This window comes from Eumetopias jubatus, unplaced genomic scaffold (genome assembly GCF_037043125.1).
Source record: "Eumetopias jubatus isolate StellerSeaLion01/CBP00866 unplaced genomic scaffold, mEumJub1_p1.0 scaffold_17, whole genome shotgun sequence".
NCBI lineage: Eukaryota > Metazoa > Chordata > Mammalia > Carnivora > Otariidae > Eumetopias > Eumetopias jubatus.
In genome coordinates, this window is record NW_028274823.1 from 43,903,884 (window position 1) to 43,922,516 (window position 18,633).

Here is an 18,633-nt window from a genome sequence, read left to right on the forward strand (position 1 = left end):
AATTAGACTTCAGAGTCCGAGCCTCCTGCCTGACTCCAGGCTGAGCGCTGGGCCCGCGGGGCGGGGGATGGGCGCCTGCCGAGGTCCGCACGGCTAGCTAGGGTTCGAGCCGCGGCCCAGGCTCTGCTCCGCGACGCTTGGCCGCGTCCGGTCCCCTTTGGCTCCCCTTGCATCCCGGTGCCTGGCTCAGCGCCCCGCCCCGCCTCTCTCTCGGCTACCCCCGGTGCGGCTCCGCTAGGGGCTCTCTGCCCGAGGCGGGGGGCATGGCCCGAGACACTCGGCTGCTGAGGTCGGCGGGCGCTCCGGGATCCCCCGAGGGCTGTCGGTGGCCGACCCTTCTCCATCCTCCCGCCCCCGGAGAACGGTGGGCACAAGACCCAGTCTGCGCGCCGCAGACTCGGCTGGTCCCCGCTGCCGTGCCGGCCCCCGAGTGTCCCCCGGACCCAGAGCGCGGAGCACCGGGCGCCCCCTCCGAGCCGCGAGCGGGCGAGCGCCGCGCGGCGAGGCTGAGGCTCCGCAGTCACGTGGCCGAGAGGAGGGCGGAGGGGAGGGAGGCGGGCAGGGAGGGGAGGGGGAGCGGAGCCGAGGGGGAGGGGGAGGGGAGGGGGCGTCCTCCGCAGTTCGCTCCTCGCCGGGGCTCAGACACACAGCGAGCCCGGAGCCGCCGCGCCGGCCGGGCCGCCGCCGCCACCGCCTCCGCCGCCTCCGAAACCGCCCGAGCCGCGGGAAGAGCCGCCCCCGCCTCACCGGCCTCGGCTCGGGCTGCCAGCGCCGCCGCAGCCGCCACCGGAGCCGGAGCGGGAGCCCGACCGCGCTGGGCTGGGCTGGGCTGGGGCGGGCGCAGGGCGCAGGGGCGGGCGCGCGGGAGAAGACGCACGGGCGGGCTCGGCTCTCCCGGGGAGCGGCCCGGGACTGCACCCGGACCGGCGCCTCCCCGCTCCGAGCTGCCCTCGGCCTCGCCCCGGGCCCGGGCGGATGAGCCGCGCGCCCGGGGGACATGGAAGCGCTGACGCTGTGGCTTCTCCCCTGGATATGCCAGTGCGTGTCGGTGCGGGCCGACTCCATCATCCACATCGGTGAGCGCGGCGGGCGGTCGGGCCGAGGCTGGGCGGGGGGCCCCAGCGGCGTAGGGGGTGCGCGGCGTCCAAACTTGGCGGTTCCCCGGGCCGAGGGGCTCGGCGGGCGGTGCTCCCCCGAAGGGCCGCGCCGCGCCGCCCCGCGGAGGAGCTGTGCATGGGCCGCGCCGCGCTCCCGCGGGCTCTTCGCCGCTCCCCGGGGCTCCAATCCCTGCGGCCTCTGCCGACACTTAGGGCCGCGGCTGCGGGGAACCCGGGGCTGCACGCGCGTCCAGACCCGCGCCCCTGGCTGGGCCGTCGGCGTGCTCGGAGCAGCGGGGGTAGGGGGCGGACACGGCCCTGGGTCTCGCCAAGTTGGCAGGGCAGGATCAAAGAGGCCCGACCGGAACCGTGTGTGAATGTGGGTGGGTGGGTGTTGTCAGCGTGTATCACTGTGTGTGCGCCTGGCACCGTGTTGGTGTCACTGCGAGAGGGCGTTGGGATGTGTGGGTCCATCTGAGCCTGTGTTGGTGCGTGCACGGCTGTCAGCCTGTTAGAGTGGACACAGTGTCTGCCTGTTTCCCCGGTGTGTGTCTGTGTATCTTTCGGTATATGTGTGGGTGTTTGTGTATCTGGTTGTGGCGACTGCAGCCCAATCCTGGACAGTCCCAGAGTTTCCCGTGGTCCAAGTCTTGGGGGCTGGCAGACGGTCCAGGTGGTGGGAGCCGGGGGAAGGAGCGTGGGCGGCGGGGGGTGGGGAGGAGTGTGTGTGCGCGCTGAGCGGGAAGAGATGGATGGAGGAAGAGAAGCAGGAGAGAAGACGAGATAGAGGAGAGGAGGAGGGGGCGCGCGGAGGGGGTGTGTGTGGGAGTTGGTGGCAACAGGGGAGGAATCCCAGGAAGTTGGGCCAGGTTGGGGGGCCCGAGAGCGGTTGCTGTGGGGGAGCCCCTCTGCAGTCGCCTTTCCGGAAGTTGGGAAAGACCGGCGAGCACAGAGAAACTGGGGGTTGGGAGGTGTGAGAAGGCAGGGATGATGGGACAGGCGGGGCGGGGGTTTGGGGGTGGGGAGGGGTGGTGAGGGACTAGGCCTGGGCTTGGTGAGCTGCAACGCCCCCCGCAGGGGCCCGGCGCCAAACCTGCTTCCCACTCGGGGGGGAGGGGGGCTCGGGGCTCGCGGTCAGCATTGCGGCTCTGGGCGTAACGTGGAACCGGGGCCTCCCTTCTCCGGCCCAGTCCCGAGCTCGGGGATCATCGGGCCCATCCCTGGGACCGTGGGGACCCTCGGGGCCTGGCGAGGGTGGGGGAAGACTCCTGAGTTGCCCAGGCTGCGGGGCCAGGCTCTGGCGAATCGGATCGATCTCCGCTGGAAGCGCAGAGTCGGCCAAGGCAGTGCTAAGGGCGTAAAGGGCCAGCCGGAGGCTGCCCTGGAGATAGATGTTCGTGGTTCTAGAAGGCCCTTTCAAGAGCGGTATCTTATGAGCTCCTCAACCCTGCTGGGTCTGAAGGCAAGGGGTCTAGGTTACAGTTCCCTTTTCTCGCACATACACCGCAAGAAGAAGAAGCGGGATGGGATGGAGAGCAGGAGGTGGTGCTCAGGGAGCCAGGCTGGGACTGACCTGCTGGTCTTCCAAAGCCCCTGTGTAAAGAAGCCCCCAGGTGCCGCACACTCACTGGCGACCTGCTTGCTCAGCTTCTCTCAAAGGGGGAATCTCAGGGCAGAAGGAAGTCATCATTCCATCTTGGGATATGGGACCAGGGACATTGCCCTGCAGGGGAACTTTCTGGCTCCTGCGATGGGATTCACGGGGCCTTATCAGGGCATTTGGGTGCTGCCTGAGGCCGCCCCAGCTTGGCTCAGTCCGTTGTGTGGGGTATGGCCCGAGACATGAGGTGGCTTGGTTGCAAGACACGTGTGTGACCTGGTGGCAGCATGTGCATGTGTAACTCATGTCAACTGTGTGCACATGGCGCTGTGTGTGGGGCACACATTCCTGTTCCGGTTGATCGAAGAAAGGCTTAATCTATCCTGTCAAGCTGAAACCCCAGTCTGAAACTCCCATCAGACAACCAGCTAAGCTGCCAGCACCATGACCTGAGGGCCAAGACGATGGTGGGGGTGGGGTGGGGAGGGAGAGCTCTTTTGGCCAGGTCTTGACCGTTCCTCTCCTCCAGGTGCCATCTTCGAGGAGAACGCGGCCAAGGACGACAGGGTGTTCCAGCTGGCCGTATCCGACCTGAGCCTCAACGATGACATCCTGCAGAGCGAGAAGATCACCTACTCCATCAAGGTCATCGAGGCCAACAACCCGTTCCAGGCGGTGCAGGAAGGTGAGCGGCTGCGGCGCCCAGGGCTAACAGGGCCGCGGCCTGCCAGGAGGCGTGGAGACCTACGGGGTTGCGACGGGCTCGGCCGCCCGGAGCCCCCTGTGCGCCTGGGCAGCCGCGGTGCCACGCACGGTGCGCGCGTCCTCCCCGACCACCCCCCCCCTCCGCCCCCTGAGCGGTGGCGCCGGTAGTGCTCTGCGCGGGGGAGCTGGAGCGGTGAGCTTGTGAGCGCGGCGAGCTGGGCTCCTTGCCGGGCGTGTCGCGGGCTTGAGCGGTTCTCTTCCGGCTCGGTGGGTGCGTCTGTGCGCCCCGCGCTGCCCGCGCAGGCGTGTGTGGCTCAGGGCCGTCTTTGTTTCTTGGGTGTTTGCGGGTGGGCGTGTCTGCGTGCCGGGTACCTGCGTGGGTGCACCGCCCCTGACCTCCAGGGGCCGGGGTCTTCCTCGTCCCCAAGCGACGAGCGCCTGGCGCGCGAGCCCGCGGTCTCGCCTCTCCGCAGCACAACCCAATACGCGCCGCATTTCGCGCCCCGCGGCCACTCAGTGCCTCGGCCCCGCGTGTCTCTGCCGTACTCCTCCTCCCGGCTTGGAGGAGCCGGTTTCTTTCTCGCTGTCCCTGCCGCGGGCGGAGGCGCTGTCGCCTGGGCCAGAGGTGGGCGCTGTTTGACCAGGAAAGGAGAGAAGTTGGGCTGGGCTGGCTTCGGGGAATCCTGGTCCGAGCCTGTGAGGCCAGCAGCCTCTGCCTCGGGTCGGACCCGCCGACGGGGGCAACAGGTGCTCGGCGTGGGCGTTCGCCACAGCGGCAGCCTCTGTTTTCCCCTTGTCTCTCTTTGCCTTCCCTGTCACCTGGCTCAAGGCTGGGTTCTGGAACCTGAGTTCCTCCCGCATACTTCCAGCCACCTTCCTGGTTAGGGCCCAAGGCTCTTTCCACACTCCTGGCATCTGCCTAGCCCAGGTACCTTTTCCTCTCCTCTGCCTTGCTCCCCATATCCGTGGCTTGACTCAGAGGCCCTTGCCTGGAGCGTGAGGCTAGGAGGCACAGCTGGTGGCAGGGGATGCAGGGATTCCTCCCAGGAGGGACTGACAGGACAGTGGGTATAGGGAGGAAGTGGGCTGGCTCAGGGTTCCAGGCCAGCTCCCCCATCCCCCACCCCCACCCCCATTGCCCCAGTCGCTGAGCCCAGAGTCCTTCTACTGCCTTTGGGTTATATGCTGAATGCTGGGCTCTTGGGGACCCATGAGGGTAGGGTGATTCAGTGAAGTCTCTGATCTGTGTCCAGAAGATCAGCGTTCTTCCTGGGGAGAACTTTGTGCTAGAAGAAGGTCTTTGGCAGTCTTCTATTCTTGGGTGCTGCAGAGGAGGGGAAGCCCCAGCTGTGAGCCCTGAAGGCCCAAGGTTGCCTTGGGGTGGGTGTACAGACCTAGAGTTCTGGGTGTGCTTTTGGAGTAGCTGTGAGTGGGGTGAGGCTGCTGTTGCCTCTCATGGGGACTGCTGCTTCTAGCCTGGGCAGATGTCCGTTGTCCCATGTCCATTGAGGTATGGGGAATCTCTGTCCTTTGGTGTCTGAGTAGCCTACCAGCAGTCCCTGCCCCCACATGGCCCACCCCTGAACTGCTTTTCTTTGTGCCGGCCTCACACCTCCTTGCAAGTGCTTGGTGCGGGCTCCAGCCACGGAGAGGGGGGCCTTAGGGAGGAATGATCCTACCTGGGGTGGGAATCGGGGGTGACACAGACTGACCCAATTACATGTCACAATTTTGACAGTGCTTCCTGCTCTGTTGACACTGTTTCCATACATTTGTCTCTGTGGACAGTTATTCTTTGTGCTTGGGAGTTGAGGACACAGGCGGACACGTGCGTTTCTTGTGCTCAGGGGCTCACAGCGTGCTGGGGACCCTGCCTGTGTTTTCCCCATGCCGTTTCAGCTCTTCCACATCCTCTGTTGACATACCGTGTGTCCTTTGGCTTCCCCTCTGCCCTGTGGAGTATTCCATGCTCATTCATTTTGCTCCTGAAGATGCCCAACCTCCTGAAGATGCCTCTCCCATCAGCAGGTCCCTAGGGAGTGAAGATAATGCTCTTGCCCAGGGTTACAGTCTCAGGCAGGTAACACATGTTGGCCCACTGGGCAGCCAGACTCTGCAGGGCCTGGAGCGTGGGGTCCAGAGAGGTCATCCCTATTCAAAAGAGCAGCTGTTACACACCTTTAGACGATTTTGCCATTCGGGAATGAAAATCCTAGTGTTGTAGATGTGCTGATTTTTTTTTTTTTTGAGAGGAGCCCCCCCCCCATCTGGACTCTAATGTAAAATCTGATTTCTAACTGTTGTCAACTAATCAAGCAATTTAAACAACACGGTACAAGCCAAACGAAACACCTGTGGGCCATTCAGTCTTCAGGCCCCAGTGTACCTTTGTGCTGGAGACACAGGGCTCTGTCTAGGGGCCTCTTCGGGTTGACATCTTGCTATTCTGGATCTCAGTTTCTCTATTTTTATGATTGGAAAAATGTCTCAGGCTCCAGGGATGGCAGGATGACAGTCTCAGAGGGTGTGAGAGGGAGTGTGTGTACCCATCCAGAAGTAGGGAGTTGGATTGTGGTGACTGAGGGACATCCGATGCCATCCGGGAAGAAGGATACTGACCAGAGTGTGTGCTGGTTAAGGCTGGCACATGCTTTCAACTGATGAGCCACATGGGCAGAAATCCACATTGATATCCCGTGACCTTGCACAGCCCTTGGATGTCTACAAGGGACGGGAGCAGCCAGCCCCTCAGGGGCCTCATGGAGTGCGGAGCAGTGCTCAGAGGCTCCTTCTCCCTAGCCTGGGGCTCAGCTGGGCAGGCACTCAGCTCTCTGCATGTCCTTCCTTTTGTGCTCCGGGATGCTGTCCATCCTGTGGCATGGTCCTGCTTGGTGGATATCTTCTCTCTGTCCTGGGCCTGGACAGTCATTGCAGCTGGCCGTGGGTGGTAAGTTTGGGTGGGAAAGGAAAGGACTTCTTGGTAGAGACTGGACACGGATGGAGGGCAAAGGTGCACGGGGGTTCAGTCTCCATTGTGGACTGGATAAGCTCCCAGTGGACCCCCGGTGGGTTTGGGATTGAGGTGATGCTGTCCCCACTTTGGCCCAAGTGGCAGCACCATACAGGGACAAAAGCTTGGATGCTGGAGCCCAAGAAACCAGGTTCACATTCATCTTGCCTCATGTGTAGTGTGATTCCGGGGGGTGTCCTAGCTCTGCCTTGAGCTTCGGTTCACATACCTGCTAAAAGGGACCAACCATAGTATCTGGCAAGTGGGATTATCGTGAGGATTAAATGTATAAATTGTATATTTATAAATGTATAAATTGTCTGCAGAAGGCCTGTGGTAGGTGTTTAGTAAACACGAATTCCCTCCTTGTCCCTTGACCCAACTGTGAATCCATCTCAACTTCTCTTGAGGCTCTTGATATTTCCAGCTGCATCATTTCTTAAGCTGGTGAATTCCTTGAGAGCAGACTCTCACTGACCTTTTCATTTTCAACGTTTCGCTAAACATTTTCCCCCTTGATTATAAAAGAAATGCATCACTACAGTGAGCGTGAATCAATTAAAAAATGTGGAAAAGGAAAAGGCTGTGCATGCTCATTGTATAAAATATGGAAGGTACAGGAAAGCATCATGAGGGAGAACAGAAATCGTTCGAATTTTACCTTCTGTTAGTTAGTTAGTTCCTTCTAGTCTTTTTTTCACTCACTGTATTTTGTAAGTGCTGAGAGACCCCATTCTGTTCAGCTGGATAGCCTGTTTTTTTTTTTTTTTTAATTTAATGTCTTACTGGCTTTTTGTGAAATTGTTGCAAAGTACGTGTAAATGCTACTCTTAGTGGTTGCATATATTTTACAATATTCAAGACAATTTATTTTTTTGAAAATGGAATCATTTATATGGTGAGGTATGCTTAAGTATCACTGAAGAGAACAAGAGACTCTGCTTTGATTTGTTGGTCCTGAGATTTATACCTACAATTTCTTCAGGCTGATTTTATACAAGCTCCTGACAGGCTACCTTTTGAGATACTCGGTCAGTTGATGTGTAAAAGCATGGGTCACATTTAATAAAATGCATTTGATGAAGATTTAAAGTTAGCAAGCGCCGACACCGTAGTGATATTTAAAATGTTGTGTCTTGGATTTAGTTGGTAAAGTCCATCTTAACAGTGAAAATTTGCTTTCTGGGTCCTAGAAGAAATACTAATTTGTCAAATAAAAAAATTTCATATTGTTCTAAAGTGTTTGCTGAAGGAGATTATATAAATGAGTAAATGCATAAAAGAGCCGGCTGAAGAAGAGTCTTCAGTGTTCACAGTGTTATCTTGTACCGTAAGTAAAAAGAGTTGGGTTATTGGTCATAATGTAGACATACCTGTCATAGAGCGGAAAGATAACAAGTTAGGGAAGAGGAAGGAAGAAGAAACATTGTGAGGCAATATTCCTTTTAGTTACAATAAGCACAAAGGTGTTTTGGGAAGACAGGGTAAAGATTACCCAAGTATAGTTTGGTGTTCATAGAGTAAAACAATGAGACAGTGAAGTAAAATGAGAATAAAACACAGTGAGCTTGTTGGTGCCCATCTGACAGTCTGGGCATTTTATATTGGTCCCTCCTGGGGGTCACCCTGCCCCTCATGTGCCTACTGGTATCTCGACATTCTGCTAGAAGGTCTCCCTCCCTGAGCTTTGATGCCTCTGGCATCTTCCTTGGCTTCCGTTCGGAAGGATATGGCCAGTGAGGCCGAATCCTTTATACCTGCTAGGAGACCCCCTTCTCTTGGGGAGGGGCTCTCTCGGTCCCTGCCTCGGAGACACTGGCAGGGTCCTCCTGATGTGAAGTTAGTGACATTGTAAAGATGCCTGTCGGCCCATGTTATCCTTCCCATCCGCTTGGCTGTATTAATTTTCCCTGGGGTGCTGAAACAAATTTTGCCACAAATTTAGTTGGTTAGAAACAGAAATTTATCATGTCATGATTCTGCAGGTCAGACACCTGATACAGGTCTCACTGGGCTAAAATCCAGGTGTCAGTGGGCTGATTCCTTCTGAAGGCTCAAGGAGAGGATCCATTCTCTTGCCTTTTCAGCTTCCAGAGGCTGCCCGCCCTCCGCAGCTCCCGGACCCCTTCCTCTGTCTCCCACCAGCGATGGCGGGTGGAGTCCCTCTCACAGGGTGTCACCCCCGTCTCGCCTCTGTCCTTCCATCTCCTTCTCCATCTCTGACCCTCCGCCTTCCTTCTCCCCAGGACGCTTGTGATTTCACTGGGCCCGCCTGGACATCCGTAAGGATAACCTCCCCGCCTTACAGTTAGCTGATGAGCAGCCTTCATTCCCTCTGCAGCCTGAATTCTGACGCAAAGCCTAATGTGGTCACAGCTGTGGGGATTGGGACGCGGGCATCCTTGCGGGTGCCTTGGCACCCCTGTCGTCATAGCCAGCGCACGTGGTCCCCTCCTTCCCGTCTTCTGCACAGTTGACCGCTCTCCTGCTGACTGAATGGCCTCCTTGCGTCTTAGCCGGACCCGCTAGGGTCACGTGGGACGTGGGGCCATGTGTCCATGTCCCCCAGGCCTGCTCTGGAGATGGCACGCCGTAAGGCTGCAGGCCTCCACAGACTTACCCGCGCTCTTTGGTGATGCATCGGTGACCTTCTCTGAGCCTGGAAGCTGCTAGTTCCTGAGGAAGTTCCTAGAGGAATCTGCTTTTTTTTTTTTTAAAGATTTTATTTATTTACTTGAGAGAGAGAGAGAATGAGAGATAGAGAGCACGAGAGGGAAGAGGGTCAGAGGGAGAAGCAGACTCCCTGCTGAGCAGGGAGCCCGATGCGGGACTCGATCCCGGGGACTCCAGGATCATGACCTGAGCCAAAGGTGGTTGCTTAACCAACTGAGCCACCCAGGTGCCCAGGAATCTGCTTTTTGAAGAGCCAGACTGTAAGGCCCATGCTTGTGCCACCACGCGGGCCCGTACCTCCTTTTCTGTCTGGGCAGGTTCTTCAAACCCTCCCGTCTCCCTCATGTCATCCACTGTGCCTACCCAGGGCCCCACGCGGGGCCTTGGCAGAGTCCGTCTTACTTGGCTGCACACGCACTCTTCCTGGCCCCACAGGGGCTGCTGCTAGCAAGGTTTCGTGCTGGAAGATGGCCGTGGCTGCAGGTGGTGATGGCCCCGGCCCTAGAAGGGGGCTGGGGACAGGAACCATCTAGTCCCCTCTCTGGACTGCTCACCAGGCTGTGAGCGATAAATAAAGGAGTGGCTGCCATCTTCCCTCAGCTGAGCTCCCAGGCTCCAGAGTTCTCCTTCATTCTAGGGTCTCTCCTGGGTGTGCAAACATGCACACACACTCTCACTTTATAGACTATACTCTTGCCTCACTCACATCTTCATATTTTGGGTTCTAGAGGCTTCCTTTTAGTATCCCTAGTGCCACGGCTTTACCCGTAGATTGGGAGGTTGGACTTAATGGGCAGTGAATAGATGGGCACTTAATGCCAGGTGCGTGGGTCGTAGTGAGACCCCTGTCCTCCTGCTGCCTCCGAGCTGCTGCTCTTCCCTTTCCTGGTGACCTGGGGACTTTAACAGCCTTCCCATCTGAAGCAGCATGTTGGGGCCACTTCTCCAGGTTTCTCGTGGAGGACAGCTAAGACCGTCCCTAGCACCCAGAGCTCTGTCTTATAAGGGCAGATAGACACTTTCCAAATTCTTGTACTTGTGAGGTCAAAAATCCCCTCGCTTTGTCCCTTCTAGTAGCCATCTTCCTTCTTTACTTGGCCTTTTCGCTATGAGGACATGCTCTCACCTAAAAACTTGGAATATTTAGTCTGCATGGCTTATTCTTAAACCATCTGTAACCCAGTCTGATGCCTGGGTGTGAATCTTTTTAGACTTGGCTACCCAGGTCCCTGCCTCCTGGTGTTGTTCCGTGGTTCCCTTGTGTCAGCTAGGAAGACTAAGTTACGCTGTAGTAACAAACAATCCCAACATTTTAGAGCCTTAACCTCACAAAAATTTATCTCCTGCTCATGCTGTATGTCCATCATTGGTCACAGTGGAGTTTGGCTCATGGTGGCCACTCAGCTTGAGTATTGCCTGTTGCCGTGCCACATGGAAAGAGAGCTTTGGGGGTCTCAGCCTGGAGGGGGACACGTGCCACTTCTGCTGTACAGCTTATTGGCCAAAACCAGTCATGTGGTTCCAGCCAGTCTGAAGGGATCCAAGAAGCACAGTCCTACTATGTGCCCAGAAGGAGGGACAACTAGTATTTGGCAAATGACAGAACTACTTACTCATATCAAAACAGTCCTCCCATTTCCTTGGTGACTCCTTGAAACAATAACAAAGAAACAAAAAACCCAGAACAGTTTTAGGTATTGGATCCTGGTTGGGCCAAAGCCATGGCTCCTGTCACTTCTCCTCTGCCCACTCATTTACTTGTCCCTCTGCCCCAGAAAGCTCTGGGCTTTGGTGTGTGTAGGGGAAGTCAGGGAGCCTGGGTTCCCAGCCCCTTCTGGACTCTCAAAAGAGAGCCAGTCTTGTGTCTACCAACCTTGTCCTCTATAAGCTGTGGATGGGAAAGGTGCAGGCTCAGAAGACTCGGGCTAACTGCTTCCTAAGTGGTGAGGTGAGGATGGGCATGCAGGCCTGGTCATTGCCGGGCCCAACCCCAGGGAGCCCCCACTGCCAGACTTCAGCAAGTCAGTGCTGCCCGTGGCCTCGGCAGAGCTCCCCGTGGTGCGGTTCCTCTCACAGAGTTCCCCTGCTCCTGGCCCAGGCCCCCTTCGCCCCTGTCTTCCCACACGGCCACGGCTCTCTCTCCCGACAGCTTTGGGCTAGGGCAGACACTCATCGCTGCCATGGGCTGGCCTGCGACAGCCCCTTCCTCTGGGGTCTGGCCTTTCTGACAGGCATGGGGCCCAGGAAGGCAGCTGGGTCTGTGTCCAGTATCCCATCAGCTGGGTTCTCTAAAGACCTTCCTTGCAACCTATAAACAGCCAGTTTTCTGGCCAATGGCCATGGGTTGGAAGGAGAAAGACCCGTGATTCTCCCTTCTGGGCCTGAAGCACAGGCAGGGTAGCTGGGCGGTGATTAGATGGCCCTTTTCTATTTGTTTCTGGGTCCAAGCTCTGGGCGAGGCTGGCTCCCAGGGGCTGAAGGCAGGGACTGCCAGCTGGGGCCCCAGCGTGGTCCTCAGCCCAGGCTGCACCCCCTCCTGCCGCCAGAGCCTGGCCACGGCTGTCTACCTCACACCTGTCCTTCACCGGTCCCGGGCAGAGGCAGCCAGACGCTGCAGCTTGTCCCCGTGCCTGTTCCTGGCCAGTGCTCAGCCTGGCCCTCCTCTGCCTCCACACGGGAATGGACGTGGTGCCCAGAAGCCAAGGTGGGGGCAGAAGGAGCGTTGTGCTCTCACTCACAGACGGAGGTTCTTGTCCCTGCTCTGCGGTTTGACCCTGGGCAGGTTACCTCAGTGTCCTCAGCTGGAGGACTGGGAATGACAACAGAGAGGACAGCTCGAGGGTCAGTTGAGGGAATGCCCAAGCAGAGAGGTACGGGTGCTCGTTACATTGGCAACTCTAGCGGTCCCAAGGGGCTCTTGGCTCCCTTCCACTTCCTGCAGCCCTTAGGGTTCAGTCCGGCCTTTCTGGGTGTCCCAGGAGGGCAGGGAAGCAGGTTGGTGTTGACCACATGTCTCCTATGGAGGCTAGCTGGAGCCATCTATGTGGGCCGGTACTTGGGGACCCTGGAGACTGTCGTCATCCACGATTGCAGTCTTGCTGCAGTCTTGCTGTTCCGAGTGCGCCGAGCAGCCAGAATCCAGCCTGCCTGGCCCAGCCTGCCTGCTCTGTATGGGAGGAAAGGGGTCAGGCAGGTCCAGGTTCAAATCCCAGCTCTGGGACTGATTAGCTGTGTGGTCTTGAAAGGTCGCTTGCCCTCTCTGAGCCTCAGTTTCAACATCTGTGAAGTGGGGCCACCCTGGTGTTGTGTGGCTAGGTCTAGAGAGGTGATGTATCCCTGGCAGGAAGGAGGCTTTCGGCACGCAGTTGTCCATGGGGTGCCCAGCAGAGGTGTGCTCAGCCTTGTTCTGGGGTTAAGTGTGTGTGGGGTGGCACGTAGGATACTCAGTAGGCATTTGTTTTCCCTCTGTCCTGGCCACCATTTGTTCTGTCCTCCTGGAGCCATAGCTACTGTCCTCCCGCTTTCTGCCCAGCCCAGAGGGAGAGGGATGGTCACTGCTTGTTCCGGATGCTCTGCTGGCATGAGTGAAGTGCGAGTGAACGCTGGCCGTCAGCATTGCCTCCTGCTGGGGCTCTGGGTGAACCTTTGGTTCCCCAGCCTCAGGGCTTTTGCCCAAGAAGTGGTGACACATCAGAGACCCACACCTGGAGCTTGTGCAGTTGGCTATTCGACCCCAGCACGCCACTTTCTACCCACTCCTTTCAAGTCCGGTTTGCTCAGAGCTTTGTGAGTTTCGCTCGTGTTTCCTAAGGATCTACTTCCCTCCCCAGCCCAAGCTGGCGCACAGGGGGCCTGTGCTGCCTTCACCCACCTCAGAAACACTCAGCAGTGGCTCCTCATTCTGCTCCGTCACTTGACCCTGGGTCACCCACCGGCACCCCTGCGCCACAGAGTCTCATCAGGGACATCACTGATCCAGCACTGGCCCGCTGCCTTGCCGCACCTGCCGCAGTCACAGGCACTGTGTCTGCCCATGCACTCACTCTCATGTACGGATTTCGTGGAATCACAGTGTGCTGGAGGCTGCGGGGGCCTGGGGCTTTGGGTGTCTCCTCCCTTCACTGTAGAAGCCTTGAGGGCAGTCACCCCGGCTGTGCGGGGGGTAGGGGTGGGTGGGGAGGAAGGCGGCGGGCTTGGCCGTGCTCATTCTACTCCAGGCTCCTGGTGCTGGCCTGATAAGAAGCAGAGGTACCTGGCGATGCCCGATGTCTGTGCCCAGGGCTGGATGTGCATCCTCTCAGGACGGCCCGGCCAGCACTGGGAATTACACAAGGAGTAAAGCTAAGCAGGGGTTGCTTAGGAAATGTGAAGGCTTGGTAGCCAAGCCAGCTGTCTCCTGTTCCTCGCCTAGCCTCCAGGATGCACACCACCCTGCCTTTATCCCCAGCCTGTGGATTCTCTCCACCTGCACTGCCATCTCGGCCTGGACCCCTGCGGTCACTTGCTCACAGCTCCCTGCCTCTGTCCTCCCCTGCAGGCTGCTGTCCATGCGGCAGCCAGAGTTACTTGAAAATAATCAATCCAATCACCTCCCTCTCCGGCTGAAACCCTTCCACGGCTCCCTGCTATGCTTAGAATAAAATCCAGACCCTTGCCAGAGATGCAAGCCCCAAGGTACCCTGACAAGAGCTGACCTCAGCTGCCTCATGGCTACACTCATCTTGGTCTGTCTGCTTCAGCCGTGTTGGCTTTCTTTCTGTCTCTAAAACAGGTGAAGCATGCTCCTACCCCAGGGCCTTTGCACATGTTTGTCTCTACCATCTGGTAGGCTCTTCAGAGGACAGGCTCCTTCTGTGCCTTTAGCTGTGCCTCTGATCTCACCTCCTTGGAGAGGCTCCCTTTGGCTCCAAGTAGGGCCACAATTATTACCTATCAAAGCCTTCTTCTTTGCATGCTTCCCCCCTCCCCCCGCAATTATGTTGTTAATTTATTTCTGAGCATCATCAGGTCGATGAGGGCAGGGAAGTGTCTGTCTTGTTCACTGCTGAGGTCCCAGAGCCAATCCTGGTGCATGACTGGTCATGGGTGCTCAGTACATGTCCCTGAATGGTTGATGGGATGGACAGACACATGGGACCTCTGCTCTCTGAGACCCCTGCAAGCTCCTAGTCCTACCTTCACCCTTGAGACCACGAGGGGCCTGTGGCGTGTGGGGCCTGGAGATGTGTTGCATTTACAGCAGCCCCCAAGACCCACTTGTGCCGCCCCTTCTCTCATGGCCAGCTTCTGGGTTCGAAGATCTTTCTCCTGGCAAGAAAAGACAAGAGCCGATGGCATAGCCTCTCCCTGGCCATGGCGACTCTTATGGGGTGTTCAGAGGTCCAGAGCAAAGGGTACAGTCACAATGAAGGGGGTTCCCGTGCTCTCCGGCTAGAGGTGGAGACAGGTTTGGAGGCCCTGTCTTGGGAAGGCATTTTCCCACTTGAGCTGCGCTGTCAGGGGCTCAGGGCCATGGCCTGCCGATCCCTTCTGTAGGCCTGAGGTGTGCCTATGGGGCTGGGAGATGGGGAGAGGGTGGGGAGAGGGGAAAGAGGGAGTGGGGCTACACAGGGGAAGAAGAAGCTCTCCCTGGGCTCTAGGTGTCGGCTGAAGGCTGTCACGGTGTAGGGTGTGAGCCAGAACCTGGGTATTCAGTCCTGTCTCCTACCTAAGGTCCTCTGGTGGGCTGGAGAGCCCATTTACCCTGGCCTCAGGCTCCACATGTGGAGAGATGGGGATGATGACACTGTCCTAACCGCGGCCTGCTCCAGGCTCAGGCAAGAGAAGGGGCTGTGGGAGGGAGGAGAAACTGCAGGGCTGGGGCCAGGGGCTGCGGGGGTGGGTGGTGCAGCAGCTCTGAGCTTGGCGGGGAGGGGCGGTGCTGACCCCCTTGGTGGGCGCTCCAGGAACTGGTAGAGCGGGGCGCATTTGCAAGGACGTGGCTGCCACCCCTGCCACACTGGCCTCTGAGGAGGCAGGAGCTAGAACCCTCCTGGTGAGCAGGAGCTCCAGGGGCTTTGAAGCTCTTGTTGTTAATGATCAAAACCTCATCAGGAGAAGCCCGCCTGAGTGCGACTCAGGGGGTCTGACTGTGTCAGGCTCCTTAGCTCCTGCCAAGAAAATTAACTTCATTAAAAGGAGGACAGCAGGTTTGTGATGAGTATCAGCACCCACTGATCAGTACTGGGGAGCGCTCCAGGGGAGATGCAGCTAGATGGGGACTAGGTCCCTGCCATGCCCTGTCCTTGCCTCTGGGACACCACACATGCGCACAAATGTTCAGTGAGCACACCAGCCCAGGCAGCTGCACCCAGTGGGTGGGCCCCCGCCCGGCCTGGCCCCTCAGAGCCCACCAGGGCAACTTCCTGATGCTCCCATGTGGCCAGGCCCCCGGCCCCCGGCCTGCAGGATGACCTCTGTGCTCAGCATTCGGGTCCTCATGGTCTAGCCTTGGCTGGGTGTCCAGCCTTGTCCCTGCTGCACGCCCTGGTGCCCTCGCTGGGCCAGCCGAGAGGGCCTGGCTCTCCCTTGACTGTGGCCACCCGCTTGCCCCTGTGCGTCTGTCTCCCCATCACCCTGCAGTCTCAGCTGGGGAGGGTCTCCAGGAGGCCTTCTCAGGCTGCTCTTCTCCCTCAGCCGGGGCCCCGTTTGCTGCCACCTGTCCTCAGAGAGCCCCTCCCCGGGGGAGCCTGTCAGGGGGCCTGCTGGAGGTGTGTTCTGAGGACCCCGCTGGGACTGGGGCAAGGTGGCTGAGCCATGGTACCCTGGGGTCTGGGGAGAGTTTCTGCCTCTCGTGGCCTGGGAGGAAGTTGTTACACCCATGTATTTGTGGGTATTCTAAGCTGGACCATCTGAAAAACTACACCCTAACCTCCAACAGGGAAACCTGCTGGGGGTCTGAAATCACCCTCTCTATTAGCCATATTAATCACTTGGGTGTCAGAAACCCTTGTACTGGCCTAAGCAAAACGGGAACATTTATCAGGCCATATGGTGGCAAAGGCCAGACATTGTGTAACTTCAGGCATGGCTGGATCCAGGGGCTCAAGTGGTGTCCCCAGGATTCTGCTTCCATCTCGGTATCCTGGTTCCTCCGCCCCCCAGGGTGGACTTCCTTCCCGGGCAGCCCCATCCACTTGGTGCGCCTGGGCTGCTGCAGGCTGATGTGTCATCAGCCCAGCCCCACTGTCCCTGCCCATGGGAAGAGGGGGATTGCTTAACAAGAGTCTCACCAGGGTCCCAGGATTGCCAGTCATTGGTCTGGCATGGGGGTAGACTCCTCCCGGAATCAGGCCTGTGCCAAAGGAGTGGGATGCCCTGATTGGCCAGGCCTGGGGCTTCCTCAGCCCATGAGTGAAGAGTGAAAGGGGAGAGCAGATGTGGTGGTGTCACCTGGAGAGGAGAAAGGTTGCTGGGCCTGCAGGAGCATACCCTCGCATTTTCTTGCCCACAGGGCACTTGGGATGGGGATTGGACTGGAAGCCCTGGAGCCATATCTGGTGGCCCCCTACACAGTGGACACCAAGAGATCCCAGACCATGCTGACTAGAAACCTGTCTTGGGGCAGGCGGAGTTCAGAGGAAGGAGTGAGGGTTTGAGCTCTGTGGTGTGCCCATGGGTGGGTGGGGAAGGAGAGGAGGCTGGTGGCTGAGCAGTTCAGGAAGGTTTCCTGGGGGAGGCGCTTTTGTGATGGCCCGAGGGCCAGGCAGGGGCCTTTGAGAGAGGATGGCAGGTGTTTTGGGCACGCAGGACAGAGTGATCTGTGGGTGGGTTTTGGGCAGTGACGAAAGAGCGGGGGTGGGGCCAGCCTGGTGGGGTCAGGGCTGGGGAATGGGAAGGTGAGAGGGGGGTCTGAGGCCTGAGCCTCCTTCTCCCCAGTGTCCTGAGGGTTTCTGTGGGCATGGTGTGACCTGGGCCTCCCTTGGCGCCCCCAGGTCCTGACAGGAGGCAGGGCCTTATTCCCAGGAGGTGGAGCTTGCTGCTCCCTGGGCTTCTGCAGCTCCTGGGGTGACCTTGGTCCTCTCCCTTCCACTGGGTGTGATGTGCATACCCTTTCTGCAGGAGGGGGCAGGGGCACTAGGTCTTGGCCTTACACATGTGACCCCCACTTTTTATATAGCCACAAGCCATGCTTTTGGCCCTAGACTCAGCCTTGCCTACCCGGCTAGTCTTTTCTATCCCCACACTGAATGTGGCCTGGGGTCTTTGCTCTCTTTTCCAAATGGCCATTTGTAGCCACCCCTGAGAGCTCCCTCCAAGGGAGGGAAGGAGCCCTGGGCTGGCAGCTAGCGATCTGGCCTTGCCCCATGCCCCGGACTGGCTCTGCTCAGTGGGGCCATTGCCCCCGGAGGCTGGGCCACCACAGCAGAACTAGGAGTTGTCGGGAGGCGGCGAGGGGGGGGGGTGGCTGCCTTATTGGGAAGGCCTCCTGCAGCCTCCTGGGCCAAGTCTGTCCCCTCTGAATGACTAATTGAATAAAAAACCCTCCACACACCTTTGGGGCAGAGCTCCGGCCTTGCCTAATCTCGTTAAGAGGTCCCCTGAGAGTCTCATTAGGTGGCTGGCTGCATGGAGAGGTTTATCTGTGCCACGGGGTGGTCAGGCCCCTGGAGGCTGGGCCTGGGATCAGGCCCCCACCCCGCTGCCCTCCAAATACAGGCCCAGACAGAGGTGAGGCTGTGCAGCTCAGCTGTCCACCGCCAGTCCGTACTTAATCGGTTATGGTTTGCTGGATTTAATGACTTTAAAATTATTAACTTCAGCTGGAGAAAGCAGGTGGTGGGGGTCGAGGAAGAAATATGAGCCTCCTTATGAGGTGTGAGGTGGGCCCGCCCCTACCAAGACCATTCTCTGGAAGAGCCCGGGTGGGCTGCGTCCAGCTGTGAGGGCCCGGCCCTCCGCACTGCCCATCCCGCCTGCGGTAGCTTCAGAGCTGGGGTGGCAGGGACAGACACATGGGTTTAGAATGTGATCTGTGCCACGAGAGAATGAAGCCAGCCCAGGGAGGCACTGATGTGGTCCCTAACCTAGCCTGGGCTTGGAAGCAACTATGGGAGGCTTTCTGGAAGAAATGACTCCTGAGCCAAGTCCTAAGTAGGGAATGGGTGACGAGAGGGAGGCAGGCATTCCAGGGGGTGGAAGAGCTTGAGCAAAGGCTCAGGATTGTGAAAGGCGGGGATCAGGGAGCTGATAGAGTTGTTGGGCATAAGTGGAGGAGGAGGGTACTGAGAGCCTGGAAAGGTCTACAAGGGTCCTCGAGCTTCTTCTTTGTGGTCCTGGCAGAAGTGGCCCAGGCTCTGGGGATGGAGCTCATGGGGCAGGCAGGGGGTGTAGGCTGTAGACACTGGGGCCTAGAGCCGTACACCTAGATCTAGGCCTTGTGCCATGAGGGGAGTGATCTATGAGGATGGGGAATACAAGGGGACAGTCAGTCCCCTCTACTCCCTGCCCTTGTAGGCCTCTGTGCTCTGGTCCCAGGGGCTGAGGATGGGGGCTTGTCCTTGAGGATC

General features: G+C 58.4%; 1 protein-coding gene across 3 annotated transcripts in view; it reads left to right on the top strand.

Moving 5' to 3' along the window:
- Positions 1–997: 997 nt before the first annotated feature.
- Positions 998–18,633, top strand: part of GRID1 (glutamate ionotropic receptor delta type subunit 1) — a 711,804-nt gene continuing 694,168 nt past the window's right edge. For all 3 annotated transcript variants that reach the window (XM_088019784.1, XM_088019785.1, XM_028098786.2), the window contains exons 1-2: positions 998–1,076; positions 3,227–3,382. In XM_088019784.1, the coding sequence (XP_087875910.1) occupies positions 998–1,076; positions 3,227–3,382 (235 nt within the window). The remainder of the gene's footprint in view (positions 1,077–3,226; positions 3,383–18,633) is intronic.